The sequence below is a fragment of the Homarus americanus genome, unplaced genomic scaffold (genome assembly GCF_018991925.1).
Source record: "Homarus americanus isolate GMGI-L3 unplaced genomic scaffold, GMGI_Hamer_2.0 scaffold52806, whole genome shotgun sequence".
Classification (NCBI taxonomy): Eukaryota; Metazoa; Arthropoda; class Malacostraca; order Decapoda; family Nephropidae; genus Homarus; species Homarus americanus.
Window position 1 is genome coordinate 11,333,297 of NW_024720773.1, and position 16,858 is coordinate 11,350,154.

Consider the following 16,858-nt stretch of genomic DNA (forward strand, 5'->3'; position numbering starts at 1 on the left):
TACTATGAATAATTATTATTATTATAATTATTATTACTATTACTATTACATTTTCGCCCCCCAGGCCCTGATGTGGGTCAGTGATCTATGCCCAGGTGGGCGAATCCCCGTTTAAAAAAAAAAAAAAATTGCCCCACAAAAAAACACCTTTCGGTTTTCAGAGCTTTTCGGTTTTCGGAATTTCGGATAAAGGGTTGTCAACCTGTATCACCAGAAATGAAAATATTCTAATAAAGTGAGAAATCTAATGTAAAGACAATCTACATTTTTAAGAAAATGTCAATGAAGGTGATTTAAACCTTACGGGCACAGTGTAATTTACCTTTTAAATACAGTAAAGCCTCCATTAACGACGGTTCTACTAACGACGATTCATATTTAAGACCCTGGTTAATTTAGGACCCAATTCAATTTATGCTATTATTTTCTTCGTATTTACGACAAAATAAGAAAAAAAAATTCATGTAAATAATAACTAAATCCCGATATGTAGTATAAAAAAAACGAAAAAAAAACAAGCACAAGGAGACTGCTGGGCTTGTTAGTGGTGACGCCAGCATCACTATATAAACAATCGCAGCTGGCGGGCCCTTTGTTTTCACGCATCTGAACAGGAAAAGGGGAAAAACTTTCTCAGGTTTCTTACGGCATTTTTGCATCCCTATTCAATATGAGCAAGAGAGCATGTGATGGTAGTGCTGTTTCAAAAGCTAATAGAAAGTGTGTAAGCTTATCCGAGAAACTAGATGTGTTAAACCGATATGAAAAAGGTGAGAGGTCTGTAGATATATATGGAGCAAACAATGAACATATTTTCTGAAGTGGTTCCATTAACAGAACCTCTACATAAAAATGTATAATGAGAAAAGAAAGCAGCTGTGCAAGGTTCTTTAGACAGTTTTATTATTCGAAGACCTAAACCATCAACTTCAGCTACACCATCAAATTCAGCATCATAAGCAGCTTCAACAACAACTTCAGGTTCAGTAACAGTTTCAGCAACAACTTTATGGAAAGCTACAGCTTCAGCCTGAGTTGAACCTGATGACTTCGTCATCTGAGTAAAAACTCACACAACATCATTAGCTGTCTGTATGTTTTAGACTTTACCACTATTGGTGAGTAGAATTTTTGTTTTACATTCATAAGTATCATTTAAAACATACTGTATATGAACAGTAAATAAGTGTTGCTTTCATATTCTTATGTAAAGAAATGACGATATGTTTTTTCATGTATGCACTTACATAAGTTGGCTTTCCCAATCGTCTCGCATTATTTCTTTACCATTAGTGGTTAGCAATTTCTATTGTTCCATTTATTAACATTAAATAATATTACTTAAAACATATATATTAATTTTTTTACATTAATTTTACTACAGCTATAACCAGGGTCTTATTTTCTCATGTAGAATCATCGTCCCGGACTCCCGGGTGTAAACACTAACGAAAACAATGCCGTCCCATCTCCTCTTGTGTGACCATATTATTATTTATTTATATTGTATAAGGTGCCACACAAAAGATATAAAAAGGTCACACTTGGGAACGCATCTCATTATTATTGGCTTATTTTAATGGTAATTAATGATTCACGATAAGATGATTCACCTTACACTGCAATATTGGAGGACACATTACCGTCGTTAGTCGAGGCTTTACTGTATTCTAAATACAGGTATCTTTAATTATTTTAAAGGTCATTAATTAACACTAATTACTCTAATTTTTAAATTGTGAACCCAGATCCTTAATCACCATGTAAATTAGTACTTTTGTAAGAAATTTGAACAAAATCCATGATATGACTTCAAGTGCTGAGACGCAAGGTATTGAGTCAGGCTTATTTTTGACGTCAAACAATATTTTTTTGGAAAATGAAAACCAACGTTTACATAGTAAACATAATCTATATTTAAAAAAAAACATGTATATAAAGGAGATTTAAAACATACGAGCACAACCTGATTTTACATTGTTCAGGCAACAAATCTTATACTGTACAGTAAATGGTAATATTTGCATTAGGGGCCTTTTAAATTTAACCATCTAACATTGCTTACCTAATTATCACAGCCCTCATTTCTCTCACTAAGTGAGTCAAGAGTGTCTGAACTTGAAGAATGAGTAAGGTCAGAGGTGTGGTCAGTTGGGCTTAAGTCTTCTGGATCATCAAAGTGCTTCTGGCGTTTGCGATCATTCCATCGTAGGCACTCATCAAGAGAAGCAAACCAGTCCGCAATCTGATCTTCAGCACAGATTGAAGGAACAGGATATATGGAGGTAGTAACACGAAGGCTGTTGGAGAGATTGGGGGGTTCACTGTCAATACTTGTCATTAACAGAATCACTCACTAAACAATCATTTAAACTTTTGTATCTGACAACTCTTAAAACTTTAGTTGGTGTCTTTTTGTGACCCATAATCATTTACATGACTTTCCATAAACAATTCAAATATAGTTTAGTTTTATAAAATTTATCTATTTTGAGTAATACCATATTTCAATCATAACAAAGGCAACAGTTTATTTAACACACCTTAGTATATGATAAAAAAAAATATAATGGGAATTAAAATTGAAAAAGCATGTAAGCACTCAATGACTTAACACTATAACCACATTCAAAAAAATAATAATGACAATGATTAAAAAATTTATACAAGGTACTCTACAGTGTTGACATCTATTTAGATAAAGTAAAAGAGAATAAATTATTGAAATTAATCAGAGCAAGACTGACATTTAAAACAAAGCAATTTGGATTACTTACGAGGGGAAATCTTGCAATCACTATGTTTCTTTCAAAGATTTTGTGTGCTACTTTGAAATTGAAATGTCATGCTTATATGCTTTAACATATTTATCTTATTTCTGAATTGTATGTAGCCCATATAACTTATTTACATAGCAAATAGATAATATGATCACAAGGCCAAGCTGAAAAAAAGGAGAGGTGGTTGAATTTTTAATTAACTACATTCTACAGCACCAGAGCTTCAAATCTAATGTTAGTTATTAACTTATCACAATATGTGACATTTTAATAAAGCAACAGAATTGAAACTCTCACTAAACTATTCCCTTCTACGTCAGAAAAGATTGTGCGCCTTCCCTCCACTTGTGTTGTCACAGTTCACATATAAATATACCTAGACGTCAGTCGTTATGCAGTTTTTGTCAGAAAAAGTTAAGGAAATATAAATTCTACAAACATACACCTCTGAATGGCTTAATTAAAGTTTGCATATCTATGAGACAATAAAATTAAAAAAAATGAAAACACTAGCTTAAGATGAAGTATGCAAAGTATATAAAGGCACAATGTTGCTTAAATCTGAAAGGGAGGCAGTATTTGACCAAGTGTGATTACTATTTCTCAAGGCTGCTGGATAACTATTAACTAATCTACAATATGCAATCTACTTTCAATAACAGTAGACAGCAGAGATATGAGATAAAAAAATGCTTCTTTAGGTGTCATAATATGCAAATTTTAAACAAGTCCCAACAGTTCACCAGCATGCACAAGATAAATATCATGATGGACAATTTAGTTAGCCTTACTTTACCCAAGACTGTTCACTCACATCCAACATTAAGAATATTTTACAGCTTACAGGTTATCAACAATTGTTCTTTCAAATACTGCAACTGGAACCTCCCCTTTCTCTCAGTGCCTGGCACAGTTAAGGGGCATGACATTTAATAACAGCAGGCTACACTGATAGTGCTGCATAACAGCACCTCACTGCTCATGAAACCTGATCAAAACAGTATTTCCACTAACACATTTGTAACTCTTAAATTCATAAAAAACAAAGATACCAATCTCAAACATATGCACTGCATTCCCTATGTTAACCAGAGGACAAAAAATGAAAATGTATTTATTTTGGGGTGTTCTATTACTGTACTGTGTTTATTTCTTCCCGTATGAAATGTACTCTTTTCATGACTTGTTGGAGAAGGACCAGACTATCTACAGTACAGTAATTGTTTTACCCACTTTCATCATTTTAATGATCCTCAAATTTTTTGACACCTCATCATGAGCTCTTCCCTCACACAGTTTGAGCACATAAATTTCAGGGCTGAGATCTTTTTATATCATTCCTGAGTAAAATATCCAAAACAATAAAAGAATTTTGAGGAACTCAAAACTGAACTGTGCGGTGATAGAGATTCAATGTTCAGCATTGCACAGTATAACTGATTACCTGTACAGCATATTAGTGTACAACTGACCCAGTCCACTGTTGTTTCTTAAGACATATTCTCCTAGATGGGATGCCATTAGTGAATTCACCTGACAATTGACCTCTTCCAGCACTATCCTTTTCTGGTTTGGAATATTGCAGGTCACTTGCTTTTGGCCTGTGGGCTATACTTGTGAGGACAGTACAGTAATATTAAAACCCACTTCATAACCAAGGAGAGGAAACAGGTGGTGTGGTTCCATATCTCCTCTCTTGGTGGGCTTCAAGTTCAGCAAGAACTGTAAATGGTTCCGGATGAGAAGTGATCCTATCTTACGGTTTTGCCCTGGTGAACCTGATGTCTCTCTAAATTGAACCTACCACTGGGCTAGGAATTTGGGATACTGCTTCATTCCTGTTTCACTGGGTGAGGAGCTGTTATATTACAATATTACATTGATCTGTAGAATACAGTATTACAAACTTACAAAAAGATATCAAACCCCCTAACCATAGAAGGCACTGGCAGAGGAGTTCTAGTGAAGGTATCCCACAAGTCACTCGTCTTCACATCTTGTCCAATTTTTTAAGAAAATTATTTATATAAGAATAATCAATATTCGAAAATTTTGAATATAAAACTATAAAAATTATATACAGTATTTAAAAAGAAGAGACAATGATGGATATATCAACATTCTTTACCATTTTCAAAATACTGACTGCATCTTTTACATCTGGAGGAAAGTAAGGCTATAGATAAATCCACTTTCTTACCAAATGACTGAATATACAAACCCGTTACCTTCAGCAGGAATACTATGGTTCTTTAAAACTAAATAGAATCACCAGAATGAAAGATTGGTAGAAAAACCACATCCAACCTGTAATGCACCTGCAAGCCACCTGTAAGTATAATTTCGAGTTCTATTGAAAACAAGTGTCAATTTTCTAGATATAAAAAGCCTTCCCTCACTTCCGAGATTTCAAGGAAAACTGAAATTCCTATAGCCAAAATAAATAAATAAATAAATATATATATACAGTATATATATATATATATATATATATATATATATATATATATATATATATATATATATATATATATATATATATATATATATATATATATATATATATATATATATATATATATATATATATATATATATATATATATATATATATATATATATATATATATATATATATATATATATATATATATATATATATATATATATATATATATATTCTTACTTGGAAATACACATACAGTACTTGAGAAGAAATGATGCAGCTATTAGAATACTGTACTGAGCCAAGAAAATGTAAAAAGGGGGACACCAAAACCCTTTGTTGTTCCTTTCCCAAAACTACATTGACACTAAGTAAGACAAGAATGACTTCATATTTAATTTCTGCAAAGTTTGCCTCAGAAATTATAAAGTTTAGCAATACTGTACTGTACTTCTAAAACTTATGAACATTCATAATCTTTTATCAAATAAGAAAAGAAAAGATCCAGCTAAACTGTATTAATTAATGACCATTACATATCTGAAATATTAAACACTTATAATTTAAGTGCACTTTGCAGAAATAAGAGAGAATATAATTAGGTGATTCACAAACCAACCAATTTTCAGTTCTGTACTTCATGAAGTAGTAGTAAGTTAAAGAGCAATCGTGATGACCCAAAGGATCTCATTTTTTTATTATGGTCGCTTATAACCTCTTTAAAAAAAATTGTGACAGACATTCTATTGTCATGTCAAAGACAAAGAACAACTTATAGGACCCAACAGACACACCTATCTCCAACCAACAGCTCCTGCTGGTGGCGTCCATCAAACGATACCCAACAGGTGTTCCGAGCTTCGCAGTTCAACTTGATCTGTAAACATATTGAATGACAGTGGCATTCAAACTTAATAAAGAAATCCATGTTTTCTGAAGCAGAATTTTCAAACCCATTACTTACCTGATGATAAATGAAGGGACACTTGACAGCCAATACTTCTGATTAGATGAGAAACAAATTCAGAAAGCTTGCTATTTCTGTAAATGCACACTTAACTGTTAAATTCAGTGTTGCAAATAGAAGTTGCATTTGCTTTCAACAACAATAAACATTACTGTACTGTAGTTTCTTTTTCTGATTTTCATTTTTGTGGTCACAGTTACACTGATGCCAAATACATCTGTTCAGTCTCTTCCATAACAGAACTGCACATGCAGGGGCAACGAGTCATATATCCAAAGGCTTTGGAGTGGGTGCTAAAATTCACTTGGCTGAGTTAGGATAAAGCAAAATTCAATCCTGTCTAAGTATATTAACACAGTAGTTCAACATAATAACTGGGATCATGTGTTGTAAGTAGATACTGGAGTTTCATGTCATATAAAAGTACCCTAATATACAGTGCTGAAGTGAGATATATAAAACTCAGTCTATTTAGTGTAGATTAAGAGATGTATATTTAAAAGGGCAGTGAACAACTGCAAAATATACAATACCGTATTAGGCTGATGTGAGGATACAGCAGAAAATTGATGCAGACAAAATGATTGACAGACAGTACTAGTAAGTGGAATGCTAAGGGTATATGTAAGGCAATAGGTCAGAATTAGTGGAGGAGGAATACAGTATTAGAGAACAATACCATGTGAAACTGCTCACTGATTTATTGGTAATTGTTGGAGTTGTTGCACAAGCAATCCTTCTGAATACTAGCAGGAAAGTGTACTTTAGGCACAAAGACCAACAATAAACCGATACTCTGGATAATTAAAGACCGATCTTTAAATTCTATTTTATAACTAGGTCTCTGCAAATAATCTTGTGATAGATATAACACCTGTAGACTAAGCAGCTTATCCTTCCGATTCTTCCACTATCTACCTGGTCTGCTCATTTCTAAAAAGGTGTTTTCCAAAGTTATACTGGACTAGTACCTGCCATAACTTCCTGTTTGCTAGGAGAGTAAAATCAGGTATAGTTGCCTGCATTTATGCCTGGGATAGTAGCTGATGCATTTTGTGAAATGTGGCACCTCTGAGTTTGTTTACATCATATTAAAACTCCCAGAATGGCACTAAGGAATCTCACACCAGTAACCAGACTACAGATACTAGATAAGCATTCCACAGAGTTGCCACATCTTACAAAATGCACCAGCCACTGTACTGGGTTCAAGTGCAGGTGACTGTAAAATATTGTTAGTGTTTATGTTACATAAGAAACTTAGTACAAAGTATTCTAAAAAATACTCCAGTAATTACCAGTTAATGTCAGATTGCTTCTACTGTAATCATGCAAAATAATTTTGGAAAAAAAGGGTAAATCCTTCAATATTACTTAATCACATAGAAGAATATTAATGAGACTATAAAAGTGCACCCCACAATCCAATGCCTTTAAATAATACTTTAGTCTTGGTTGTCATTGTCAGTTTGTCTTCAGTTGGATATCAGCTACCTGTTGTAAAGGCAAAAAGACAGACAGCAAACAGAAGGCTTTAGAAGCATATATTGCTGCCTTGCATTACACAGTCAATCTCTTACCTATCCCCGTGAAAAAGCTCTTGTCTTTTCCTTCCATCAAAGGATACCCACGCTGTATTTCTGCTGTCTCTAGATACTGCAATCTAAGCCATGAAATATAAGTTGTTAAATCTTAAACATGTAATCAAATCATATTTTCTGGAATGTCAAATAATTTTTACCAATCAATTAACTGTATGTATAAAAAAAATAATAAATACTGTAACTCATTCTTCTCTTGAATCATGGTGCTTACATACATAGTGAGAGGTAGAGACACCTATAGGAATACAGTGGATGAGACCTTCTTGTTGGCATGAGTACTGTAATAATGATAAAAGCTATTCTAATTGTCCTTGCTGTTCTCTTATTCAAAAGCTAAAATAATACTATTCAAAGGACACAGACAAGAAATGTGTCTATTGACATGGATCAAACCAAAAATTGATCTGTCAAAAGGATAAGTTTACATTCAAAATCATCGAACAATAATACCCAAACAATATACTGTATACAATACCCTCTTGTGGGAAAACAAAGTGAGCATTTTCAAGGGTCTCACCTGAATGCTTGAATAGCATTATCCATTTTGTACAATTAAACCTTAGCAATCACAAATGACTGAAGGGTAAGGTCAACAAGGGATCTCTTGCTGGTCAGTCCCTGATGACTGAGAAGTATACTAAAGATCAACAGGATGACTTGTATCCTTTATAAATGCCAAAGATACTGGCAAATGGTGTTATTTACCATGTTTATACAAATATCTAGGATATAAATATTATGATGAAAAGTACTAGTTGTCAAAGGTCAAGAGTTACTTCTCATTCCTATCTATGAATAGTGGTTTTAAAGACACCTGGCCATTTCCTACACACTGAAGTAAATATTTATTAAATATTTAACAGCAATATCTTCCATTTGAAAAAAAATTATAAAAGTTTTAAGATGTGTGATAAGCACAAAAAATGACTATGAAAATTTGAAAACTGCTAAAAACTTTGCAAAAAACATAAACAAACATTTACAAGTGTAAATATAAAATACTGTACCTTAAGTTCAACACCTGCAGGTACTACGATTGGTCTGAATGATAAAGAATGTGGACATATAGGTGTCAGCATGATAGCAGGAACAGAGGGATGGATCATCGAGGCTCCGGCAGCTACAGCGTAGGCTGTGCTTCCAGTAGGAGTTGACACTATGAGACCTACAAGCAAATGAAAACATCATAATAAATCTTATATTACAAATTAAGTCATCTGAATCAAAAACAATATAATAAAAGTAAATGCAGAAGATTGGAGTGCTGCAGAGCATAACCTTTCTCATTTATAAGAATAATATTATACCATACTCAACATACTGTCCTGTATAAGACAAATCTTCATTATATAAAATATGTGATATTTTAATATCTAACAAAACAATCTAATTTTGGATACACTGAAACAGCCAAATTATAACCTTACCATCTCCTTGTACTGAAGTAATACGTTTGCCATCTAGGTAGAGGTCTATATTGGATAGGTAAGGTGATGGGCCACGATCAATAACTACTTCATTGAGCACTAATAAGTTTGTTGGGGGGTGACCAGTCTTGCCTGTCTCCTGATCCTTACGCATGATAATGCATCGTATACGTGATCGAAGGGTCAGTGCAGCATGGCCTTGGTGTAAAATATGGTTACTATTAATGTACAGTGCAATATTTGAAATTAACATGCATTTTAACCAAAAGCAATATATTTATGAATTATTGTTAGGCTAAGGGAATGTTAAAATACCAAACTTTGAGTTATCAATGACCACTTTGAATACTAAATCCCATTTAAGACTGAGCCTGTAACTGACTTGTGTATTATACACTCAGTCTACAGGTTAGAAACCAAGGAAAACTATCAACATTAATGGCTAAAACTATTCCACTATTTAGACATATCTCTCAGTGAAACCATTACCATACGAAGTAGAATTTTTTTTTAATAAAACCGAAGCTAAATTTTAAATTTGTAATCCAACAGAAAACAAAAAGGGAAATATTCCTCAAATTTCTGAATAAACAGAGAAAATGATTGAGCAAATTAAGAATATATCCAAAAGTAGACAAAACATTTCCTGCTTCACTACAGCAAGATCTAGAAAGTCATAAACATAACATTATTTTCCAATTGTTCCCTGCACTAGAAAATAAAAGCGAGTCTAGTACCCCGGTTGGCCCATTGGGACAATGCAGTGTGGCCAGCACTGCACTTTATCACCTTTACTTCCTGAAGTATAAAATTAGGTACCCAGTTACAGCTAGGTGAACTGTGGATGCCCTGGGTGTAAACCAGAGATCCTTAGGAAAGGAAGTGAATAGTGTACCCACTCAGCTGTTACACTTTTACTGTATACTTACCAAGGGGAGCCTAACATGACTCCCACTCTAACCTCTCTAGAAAAGGTGTTCTTTAACAATAAAACTATTCCAGGAAGAGGCAGTACAGTACTCTTTCCACATGCTCCTCTTGCTGAGCAGAACACCAGAACTTCCCTCTGCCTGAATAAGCTCAAGGTCTCAGACGACATAAACAACAACATCCTCGGTACGGAAAAATAGCACAAACTTATCTACAGGGTATGTGTTCAGAACGAAGAATTAAAGGAAATGTATTAGCAGTGACACACAGATCCACAGAAAAGACAATCAGAAAGATCAAGTGCATGAGCATTTCTCTGAGCACTAATTCTAGTCCCGAAGAAATTCATAACTTAAGCATGAAAGGCATCCTCAAACCAAATTTATTACATCTGTCAAGAAAGATATTGCCAGCTACTGGTCCCAAAGCTGGGAAAATTGCTAAAAAGGCCAAGGCAAGAGGAAAGCACAAACTAAGAGACCCAAAGGAAGCAATAAAGAGGTACATCATGAACCTTTCTGAAATAATCCATTGATATTTTCTTAGCAGCTACAGTAATTATTTAACATTTCATATGACAGTTGGTCTGTGATTTCAATTCTCAATGTAATATGCATAGTAGGCTTAAATGTATCTCTCATCTGATAAAGGATATTATCATTTCCAAGACAGGTGATCTCTGAAGCCATTATTGTGCTATATCAAATATCTTTGCTTTTTTTTAATAATTTCTACTAACCTTCAAGAACATGTGTAACTTGGTCCTGAAAATTGTCGAACTTGAAAGGTGTGAGAAAACCAAGTGAACCGAGATGGAAGGCCATGACTGGTGGTACACTTTGCTGTTGAGACACATTTTTGTTGTAGAAAAAACAATGATTATATGAAACTTGATAAAATATACAATATCTCATGATAAATACAATAACTAAGTAAAATATTACTTGTGATGTTTCCTTCAATGTGACATTCACCTTGACAGTACAGTAATCCTCGAGGAAGAAAATTTACCTGGAAGAGTGAGGAAGCGTACAGTAGTGTTCCATCGCCCCCAAGGCAGATGATGAAGTCAATCTTGTCTGTGAGATCATCCTGTCCTTCCCTGAAGCTCATGAGCTTGTCTTTAAGCATTGGGAACCCAGAATGATTTGTGACCAGGCTATCTTCCATAACAGATGCTTCCACAAACACCAACATTCTCTTTTCCTGGAAACAGTATTTGAGAGTACAGTATTGTACCATATAGCATTGTACTGTATACTGTAGTGCTATTTATTCATACCACTTCTAATTTTAAGTTTTTAAGTATATTTAATATACTGTATTTGATGTGCCTCAGTTAACTATGGTGGACTGTTCTTTGTATAATAACTAAATGATGAAGTAGACTCACTAGTTTTAGATAATCCAGAAAGTAAACAAATGAAAAGTGGAAAGTTATTTCCTCACCAGTAATTCAAAGTTCTGTAGTTTAAATATTGAAGTACATATGTGTGTGTGTGTGTAATGGTCAGCATGCTCGCCTCGAAAGCGAGTGTACCTGGGTTCGATCCCTGGCAAGATGAAATTATGAACAAGTTTCGTTATGCCATTTGCCCCTGTCTACCCAGGGATCGTGTTTCGGGATAATGGTTAGCCACTGCAGTTGGCGAGTTGTCCGGTCTTCTTGGACTATTCCATGACACTGGGTCATGCAGCTTGTTAACTCAGGGTGTGGTTGTTGTGTTGGTGACAAGTTCTACACCTTAAACAAATTCACGCCTAGGTGGCCCAAGGCCGGCCATCCTTGTACACGAGGGGCAACCATTACAGTACAGTATACTTGTGTGTGTGTGTGTGTGTGTGCGTGTGCACACTTGCCAAATGTCTCATAATGATGGTATCAGTGTTGCTAATGTCACATAAAGATAGTATTAGTGATAAGAAGTGACATATGCTAGATGAGTATGGTTAAGTGACACAAGACATTGTCAAGATGTCAAGTGATAGAGATGATGATGTCAACATTCCTGTGGCAGATGAGACCGTGGCAACTTACGATAGTGAGCCACTTGACCAGCTGGATGAAGGGTTGGATGACCTGGGCATCTCTGACCTTCTTGATGACCAGTACGGAGAGTGGTGGTTTGTACCAGGTCAATCGTTGGCTCGCCGGGTCCTGAATCGTCCTGCAAATATAAAAACATTGTGGTCACATTAAATTATCCTACTGGGTACATCCATATCACCAGTCATTACCTTCTCACTCGATGCATGAAGAAACTTGCAATACCAACCCATCATTTTGTGCAAATAATGTTTATTTTTTCATACAAATTTTTGAAATTAGAAATAAAACAAGTCTAACTGATTACCCTGAAAAAAATCAGCACCAAGCTGTTATTTTTCCACATTTAAAAATTTAATAAAAATCCGGCATCTTGTTGGATAGTAAATTGTATCATAAAACTGCCTGGCAGCTGCCACATCCCTGGTCGTGTTCCACATTCACCCAGTTAAGTGACGTGCACACCCATTTCTATACACTCAAATTCCTCAAACCTTTATTTAAGGACCTTGGTATAATGGTTACTCAACATGGACGAAACTGTCGTCTACCGCTTCACCTATGAACTAATCATACTACAGTGCTGTACTTTATTTTAAATAACAAAACAGAGATGTTGTGAGAAAAGTGAAAATGAAGGATAGAGGCATAAGTAGGATCTAAAATTAATAGTGCTAGTTAACTGTAGGCACGGGGCAATTAATTAAATTAATTGTTAACTTCTACAGTTAACGATTAAGTCACTTAGTTAACTTGAAAATAATTCCTTAAAAAATAACAAGTATGTAATGTAAAATACACAAACCCTTGTGCCCAGTGAGTAAGCAGCCACACCGTTAGCTTTCCTGTACAGCACACATTCGTACTCATAGGCAGGGGGCACTTAAATAACTTTTAAGTTAACTAGTTAACTTAATCGTAAAAATGAAAATTAATTTAACTAGTTAAATTTTAATGTTAATTGCCCCATGCCTGTTAACGTGTAGATAATATAAATATATTGTCAGTGTGAGACATGAAGAGGACTTAACACACCTCTCCCTGGTAACTGTCCAACATCACAATGCGAGTCTACCTGTACACTAAAACTCACGTTTATATTATATACCAAGTAAAATTAACAATAAAATGTACTAATATCATATCAGACCACATTTAGCGACACCTAAATAACTACTAGCATTCGAGTTTTAAGTTTTCATGGTCAAAGCACCGGCACCCCCATCGCCAAACGTTCCACCTCTCTCGCCCTCAAGATAACCACAATAATTTTCTATATGTTCTAATACTAAACCTGTTTTACGATACTCAACACTATATTTGTGTAAAACAGTATATTTATAAATCTAATATAATCATCGGGTTTTAATACAAAGGGAAATTTCTTAATTAAGGTGATTTTTTTAAGTTCCCACATAATGTACAATGTAATAATAATTTTAATAACAATACAGTAAGCAAGTGTAAAAGATCCCTATGTTGTAACTAGATGATTTAAAGCGTTAAGAAATACGACTCCATATCACAAGTTATCTATTATTTTCCTATATGGGCACTAACAGGTAAATGGATGTCTTTTCCAGGTAATATTGTTAATGTGTGAATTACATACCAATGGAGGAGGGATATTACACATGCGTCTGGCCTCCTCCCCTCGGCATGACTTAGGGTGGCCATTCGGTAAATAGTTCCCGATACAGTAATCCATCTTTGCTTTACTCAGTCACTCCATCATAAGTATCAGTGGTTATATATGTTTTATTCATCTTCAGTTCAGTTCATTAAGTTTCTAAAGAGTTAAGCAGGTCATCAGTATTTAGTAACCATTAATCCATGAAATTTCAAGTTAATCTCCAATTATGTGTTTCGTTTAAAAAAAAAATTCTTCTTAAGTATTTATGACAAGCATTACCAGTAAGAGACAGGCTAGGGAATTGTAGCCAAAAGTTCACATTTCCTGCGACTCCTCCGGTGCCTGAGGCAGGAAACCGGGAAAATTCCCTGTTGGGCAAGTCCCACGTGTACTTACACCGCCCGGCCACCTTTTGTCTAGACCCTCTCAACTCAGTGCTGCTCTATATTCCTAGTATGTGACCCCCCCCCCCACACACATACACACATTTATATTTTTCCCGTAAAAAAAAAAGAAGCTCTTTAAAAGTTCCCTTATAAGATGTACTTGGGTTAGTGATTAAGGTTCACTGTGTGTGTGTGTGTGTGTGTGTCTGAACACTATCACGCAAATAAGTTAAAGAAAAGTAAATAAGTAAATAATCAATTCATCTGCCATTGTTTATTGCCCGGAGTTATTGCCATATTGGTGCACCTTAAATGACAACTTTATATCACCATAACCATGCACCACTAAGTCCAACATCTGCCAGTTAGTCGAGCTACAGTAGCCAAGGGTGACATCATCGGTAAGGAGGGAAGGTGCAGAAACAAAGACTAAAACCAACCATCTCTAAAAATATTAAATAAAAACAAACCTTCATTCCACATTAAAATAAAAACAAAATCAACATCACACTGAACACGTCCCCCCCTTAAGTAAATACTACATATAAAAGTAAAACTACAACACCTAGTATAGTAATTAAACCCAGATAATCAGGTTGTAATATGAGATGTGATACGGTCAGTCATCAAGGGGCGCCGCACGTCCACCACCACCCAACAAACGTGAGGAAAACACAGGGTAACGGTTTAAAACAATCTAACCAACGCCTTTCATTTCTCATTAATAATTGGTGGAAAGGAACAAGTTTTCCCTGTGTGTGGGAGATGACCCGTGGGGGGAATACCAGGAGTCAACATTTCGGCTGAGGGACCACTTTCCACACTGATGTTTACAGGAGACTGACTACCATACCTTCTTGTCTATATACTATCTACGACGTTACAGTTTTTGTTGAGATAATGTTGTTGCTATGATCAGGTGGGTGGACAGCAGGAAGATACTACGGTATATTACCTTGAGTAATGTTGCTGACAGTCACGAGTCCGAGGATGTTCATGTTGTGATTCTGACCCCCTTCCACCACACCCCCTGGCAGTAGCGCGACACAACACACTCTTTATACGTATCTCGGTAATAATAATCAACGGGAGAACTAGTTGTTGGAGGTTGTTCACTCTTATCGCTGTAACAAAGGAGAGAGAGAGAGAGAGAGAGAGAGAGAGAGAGAGAGAGAGAGAGAGAGAGAGAGAGAGAGAGAGAGATTTATAGCAATCCTATTTAAATACTTAACATAAGGATGACAGTTCAAGATTCCTTATCAGCTTATCTTTGCCTGGACCTCCCCCCGCCTCCCCTCTCTCACTTTCGGCTACTTTATATTTAATTAAGCGTTAAAACTTTATTTTCTCTATCACACACACACAAACATCGTAAATTAACACAATACTATATGATTTACACAATACTAATTCACTCCCAAACTATAAAACTCAACAGTTACATCTACAAACATCATTAAGACCTCGTTCAATGCTCACAACATAACACACGTACAGTACACACAATAATGATTCATGCACTCAGCTGAAATACCAAAAATAAATTGTGTGTGAATCACCACCACATATTGTCCTTACTACCACGACCACCACACACACACTGTCCTTAATACCACGATCACACGCTGTCCATATTTCTCACACCAACATCCCAAGACCAGATTGGCGCTGCTTCAGAGCCTGTTAACTGTGCACGATAACAATGACACACTATTCCCGCACATAACATTAAGTTCGTGTCAGGTGTATTTCCTTCAGCTGCATGAACTACTGACCGAATAAACGCCGAAACTTTGTTCTATATAAAAACAGATCCACGGCAGGTGAGTCAGTTTCCTGGCAGTATCAGGTTACCCACCGGAAGAATCGTATTGAACGTCCTGCTGCAGGTGAACTAATAACTGTGTGGTGTCCTCTACTGTACCCCGGTGCAGAGTGTGAGGGTGAGGGATGAGGCAGTGGTGTGTCGTGAGTGTTGATACCGTGTGGCGCCTCATCACCTCGTACAACCTTCACACGGCTGGCTCTGTCACCCCTTAGGTATTTAAACCAACATTTTCTTTCAAGACAACGAGTGTCAAGTATTATTATGTATGAAAGAAACACGTGTTAGATATAATATACAACTCACGTGTACACACATGACAGGATTGATGCCTGTTTCGTTATACATGAGCGTCACCATATTTGTGCCTATTGTTTATGCATGTTTGTCAACGTAAAATAATAAGCATGCATGATGGAGTGCGTTGTTATGTAAGTGTGAAGGAAGCAAGTTTGTGTAAGTATGAACATACAACCAACTCCTAAGTGTTTATGGGCCAGAGGCTTGACCAAACCTTCGTGCTGGTCAAGATGAATGTGTTAGGGGGCAGGCAGGCGCCCTTGCCCTCCCCGCTTCCCCAGCAGGAGGTTGGGGCCCAGGGCCACATGACTCACCATATGGCGAGGTCTCGTGGGAACTTCATCACGATGTGAACCACAGCAGCAGTCACTCCTCTCCGGTACAATCTTCACCTTCTGATCCGCACTCCTCGTCCAGGTGTTCAGCAGGCGGGTGACAGGTGGGTACTGTGTAAGTCCAGGGGTTGGGTGAGAGGGAAGGTAGCTGGGTCACGAAGGAGTTATAATAGTTACG

The 16,858-nt window shown here is 35.9% G+C and overlaps 1 protein-coding gene across 9 annotated transcripts in view; it reads right to left on the minus strand.

Annotated features, from left to right (window-relative positions):
• Positions 1 to 16,858, minus strand: part of LOC121861091 (NAD kinase-like) — a 127,376-nt gene that overhangs the window by 5,859 nt on the left and 104,659 nt on the right. For 7 of the 9 annotated variants that reach the window (XM_042358649.1, XM_042358650.1, XM_042358647.1 and 4 more), the window contains 7 exons: positions 12,193 to 12,322; positions 11,166 to 11,360; positions 10,894 to 10,996; positions 9,225 to 9,422; positions 8,805 to 8,962; positions 7,774 to 7,856; positions 2,066 to 2,300 (listed from right to left, as the gene is read on the minus strand). In XM_042358649.1, coding sequence (XP_042214583.1) covers positions 2,066 to 2,300; positions 7,774 to 7,856; positions 8,805 to 8,962; positions 9,225 to 9,422; positions 10,894 to 10,996; positions 11,166 to 11,360; positions 12,193 to 12,322 — 1,102 coding nt within the window. Of the gene's footprint in view, positions 1 to 1,892; positions 2,301 to 6,020; positions 6,104 to 7,773; positions 7,857 to 8,804; positions 8,963 to 9,224; positions 9,423 to 10,893; positions 10,997 to 11,165; positions 11,361 to 12,192; positions 12,323 to 16,858 lie in introns of those variants that run through there. The other 2 variants (XM_042358645.1, XM_042358644.1) reach the window with 2 other exon arrangements.